Source organism: Gastrolobium bilobum, unplaced genomic scaffold, assembly GCF_033153095.1.
Source record: "Gastrolobium bilobum isolate Gb01-03AN ecotype WA unplaced genomic scaffold, APGP_CSIRO_Gbil_v1 utg2743, whole genome shotgun sequence".
NCBI lineage: Eukaryota > Viridiplantae > Streptophyta > Magnoliopsida > Fabales > Fabaceae > Gastrolobium > Gastrolobium bilobum.
Window position 1 is genome coordinate 138974 of NW_026897046.1, and position 5108 is coordinate 144081.

Below are 5108 nucleotides of genomic sequence, written 5' to 3' on the forward strand. Positions count from 1 at the left end.
ACACACCATCAAAGTCAAATTTCAACCACAATGCCAAAAGGGATAAATAGATATTGTGATAAACTTGACATAATTAATTATTATGCCGTGATAAGGCCCTTTTGTTCTTATTTACATGTTTAGGTTTACTGTTACGGAAGTATGGTCTCTAACCCTGATGAAGAACCATGTACAATTTGGTGCTTTCTTAAAAAGTTTGCTAACTTTCCATAGGAAGTCATTCTTTTTCTCTATTGAAATGGATCAAAATCAAATTGTACTTCCTACCTTCCAACACGAAGACAAATTAGAGAATCATGATAAGATGATCATAAAGTGGTAAAAAGAATCCCAAATGTAGGATATTTCAATCCTCTAAAAGGAAATTGAAACTTAGAGTTTTGATGTTAGCTTACTATATTAATTGTCGAAGGTTTCTTTTTAAACTCATAAAGTGGATTTGATCATAAAAGTGCACTGATTTGATGCCTATAACCCACTAAACATAAGTGTTTTTAAAGATTCTTTTATCGATACATGAGTTGTGTTTATAAAAAATATCAAAATTTGGATCTAGAAAAAACATAATTAATTGTTGAAAGAACCATAATTAGTAACTCATGTCATAGTATCCAAAAAAATAAATAAATTATAATAATATAAATATGAATAAGATATGTGATAGAAAAATATTGTTTTATCACAATAAGAAAAAGAATTTCTTATAAAATTGATTTTTCCCTTTAAATAAGGGTAATTAACCTTCACTTTGACTCACTAAAATATAAAATAACAATTATATTTTATATTTTCTTTTAATGCTTTTGAAAAGGGTAATTTATGTTAAATTTATAGCTAGCAAATAATAATGGTAAGTAAATGTAGGGAAATATTATTATTATTATTGGTAAGAGAAGAACCGAATTCAATTCTAGTAGTAAAATTTAGGAAAATATCTTCCGTACTCTTTTGGTATTAAAACTCAGTATATTACTTATTAAAAAGTGACACTGGATAAATTTCGGTATATAAGGCTCCCCAATTTTACAAGTATAAGTTTAAGATTGATTGCACGCAACTTTATTTTAAATTTTTTGCAAAGATTGGTACCAAAATAATAATAATAATAATTTGCAAAGATTTCTCCCTCTTAGTGCTTCAGTAAATAAATTATTATTTTTTAACTAAATGTATTTATTCTAATCACTCCTCTATGATTAATAGCATCAAAATTTCACTCTTTCCTAACTATAAATTCCTGTACTACTGAAGTATGCTCCAAAACCAGGTCATTTCCCTTCTCCAAATAAAAAATGGTCATTTTTCCCCTTTTTTTTGTTTAAAATTTTACAAGCATACCAAGTTGTGATTTTGGTAAAAATGTCCTAATGATAAGCACATTATATGACCCTCTTCACTTCATCCTAAGGCACCACATGTCTTCTACGTGTCAAAAATTCTTCCTTAAAATACAAGACTCTTTAACTATTTCATAATAGCTACTCTCTTTTTCTACAAAAAAAATTACTATAAAAAAGGGGGAAATTAGTAAAGTAAAAGAACAGAGAAAATAAAAATAATAAACCTTTTATTGCTTTGAATGATCAAAGAGTGGAACCAAAACAGTCAAACTAACAATGAATCTGAGCCATAAAATATTTTATCATCAAGGGCCATTTTAGCACATGGACCCTACTTTCTCCTATAAGTCCCATCACAGCCGATAAAATCCCTGATTCACTCTCTCTATTACATCATCCTAAACCTTTCTCATATACAACAGTTTCTCACCTCTCTATCTCAAGTTGTGAGTTTTTCATCATGGAGTTTGATCCAACCTTCCAAGACCTTTTTAGCTTTTTTGAAGAAAATCCCTTCCCAAATCCAGAAAACAACACTTTGTTGCAATCCAACACTTTAAACCATTTTGAGGATAATAACATGAATGTAGTACTTGACCAAAATCCTGCACTTGTGATGGAGGATCCTTCCTTCATTGTTAACCCTTTGTATGAAATCTCTACTCCTTCATTAGGAGAGTCTTTTGAGGCTACTCTCCAAAATGGGTCCCTCAACAATCCCATGAATTTCGTACCAAACAACCAAACAGATGCTTTGCATGGCCACCATAGTGATAAAGCCATGTGGGATCTTTCACAAACCACAATTCAATCATCTATAGCTTCTTCATCCTCTCAGCCACTATCCCCCAATTCTGATAAATATGGATTGGTGTTGAGGGCCACACTCGAAAAGGAGCTTTCACCCTTCAATAGAGACGATCATTGTGATGTTGAACAAAGACATGATGATGATGGTGAGAAGGTGCAACAAACAATAATAAATGTACAAAATGATAACAACATTAATGCTAATATAATCAAAGGGACTTGGACACACGATGAGGATAGGTACGTAGCAATATAAGCAAAATTGTTCCTTTTTCTATCTCTCTTATGTTTCCTTTGTTTTTGTTTGTTATTTTAATTTCTGTTCATTTGTGTTATTAATTTATGGGTTCATTTTTTCTGCAGTAAGCCAATACGACGTCGTTTTGGGACGGAAATCATGATGTTTTTGTAATTTTAATTTATTTTAGGGTTATAATAGTCTTTATATTTATAATTTTTAAGATTTTAATATCAAAACGACGTCGTTTTGGCAATAAATGCAGATAACTTCTCTGCACTGCGGAAACATTTTTTCCTTAATTTATTTATTTTTCTATTTCCATAGATCTTTATTGAAAATTTTTATTTTGATTTATGTCATTTGAGGTCTTTTAATGTTGAGAATTGATGAATATTTAATTTGAATTTATGGTTTTGTATAGGGTTCTTGTTGAATTGGTGGATCGATATGGTATGAAGAAATGGTCCCAAATTGCAAATTTTCTAGAGGGCAGGGCTGGGAAGCAATGCCGAGAGAGATGGCTTAATCATCTTCGCCCAAATATTAGGGTTTCTTCCCTTTCCATGATTCTTTTTTCACATATATGCATACATACATTTTTTTTAATGATGATAGTGAAGCTTAAACTTATTTATGCATATATATTTAATATAAATAAAAAATACCACATATATTTAATTAATTAATTAAATATGCAAGCAATTAAATTTTCACAGAAATGACTTTATGACTATGATTATTTCTTTCAAAAATTCATAAGAAACGTTTATTTCTTTCTGAGATACGAATATAGCGTATGGTAATGTGATTACATAACACTTTCTAACATTTTAGTCCATTTCTGACAAATTCTTTGATACATTAATTTGCTCTTCGATACTTGTTTGTTTCTGTCTCACAAAGCATAATCGTGTAAGAGACGATGGTGTTGAGGTGGATTTTTCTTTTTCTGATTCGTATAATTAAATAATATCTTTATTTAACATTTAATTTATTATGTGACATGATGTAATTTGATTCCATATGTGTGTATATATATGTTCTATAAAATTAGGGAAAAGTGTTTGTCATTTTAAATGACATAACACTCTGTCCTTTTAAGAGAGAGACAGATACATAAAAACAAATTTTATTTAAATTTTAAATTAAAAAATCACTCACTTTCTCTCTCTCATGATTTCTATTTTTTCTGTGTTTATCTTTCTTCGAAAATGACATAACTTATGTCATTTAAAATAACAAACACCAAACTCATAAAATTAATCTCGTATTCATAATTGAATTCCTTTTTCATTCACATTTAATTTTCTTAAATATTCAATTTTTCTTCTTCTTTTCATTGGTGTAATTTATGTGAAGTTGGTTCTTTTTTTCCTACCTTGTCCTCTGAATTCAAAGAGAGGAGTCAAGCTCAATTCTTTCCGTTTCTAAAACTTGTGAAATAAATTACATTTGTTGTTTCTTGATGATCATTAAATTTTTATATAAATTTATTATATATGATATTTTACATCTGATCCGATCCTATTCTTTAATAAATTAAACTTTTATAATTTGTTCTAGTGTGTGTCAATAATGAAAATTTATAATAGATACTTATTTCTTAATGACGCATTTTATTAATAGGTATGATATAATAAGATATAATTCTTTTACCAAATTATATGCCTTTTCTAGCATATCTCCAAGTTGAAACACATTAATGCACATATGTTGTTTCAGTTTAGTGATTTTGTTAAAATGACATAGGCTCACTTACAATATAAAAAAAAAAAAATTATATTTATCTATCTAATGTCATATATATCCACACATTTTTTGTTTTGTTTTGTATGAACAATGTAGAAGGATCCTTGGACCATAGAGGAAGACATGATGTTGATCAGATGTCACCAAGAAGTTGGAAATAAATGGGCAGAGATTGCAAGGAGATTGCCAGGTAGGACTGAGAACAACGTCAAGAATCATTGGAACACCACCAAGCGCCGCCAGAATACAAAGAAAGGGAAAAACAAAGCAATCACTTATGAAGGATCATTGCTTCTTTATTCATACATCAAAAGTGTCAGTGGAGAACAACTTAACAAATCCACAAGCAACATGAACATGTTAAGTAATGGTTGTAATAATCTAGCTCCTATGTTTCCATATGGATCCTCAAATGGTGGTTTCAGCTCACAAGGTTGGGCAACTAATCAAGTGTATAATCAGAACCATGCTTTCACTGGAAATGGTGGATACGTGCCAATGCAGGTAAATGTTGATGGATTCGCAACTGGGTCTGTAGTAGATGGTGGAAATGTTGACTATGGAAATCTTGGTGCGTGATCGAGAATGATATGAAGAAAAAGAAAATGGTTCTGATAGACATGACAAGAGAAAAATGTTAAGAATCTTGCATGCATGGTTATGCATTTGATCAAATCAGTATTTTCTTTGTTATCTTAAGTTAATATTAATAATGTGGGAATGTCATCCTGTGATGTTTCTATCTTCGTATGTGTATGTTATTGGAAGATATCTAGTCTTCCTATATATGTTTATTAGTGTATGATGTGTCCCACCACATAGTCTGTTTATATAAATTTTCTCTATCTCTCTCTATATATATATAGTGAGATTCTTTATGCAGTACTAAAGTATGTTGGATGATGTCAATCAAAATTTATATAATTACTTGCATTGTATTCAGTTCCCTGAAGTAAAAGATCTTCGTT

At 29.8% G+C, this 5108-nt stretch overlaps 1 protein-coding gene across 1 annotated transcript; it reads left to right on the forward strand.

Moving 5' to 3' along the window:
* Positions 1 to 1800: 1800 nt before the first annotated feature.
* On the forward strand, positions 1801 to 4719 carry LOC133303673 (transcription factor MYB118-like). The gene is made up of 3 exons (XM_061503626.1): positions 1801 to 2390; positions 2813 to 2939; positions 4237 to 4719. Exons 1-3 carry the CDS (start codon positions 1801 to 1803, stop codon positions 4717 to 4719), a joined length of 1200 nt encoding a protein of 399 aa, XP_061359610.1.
* The last annotated feature ends 389 nt before the right edge of the window (positions 4720 to 5108 follow it).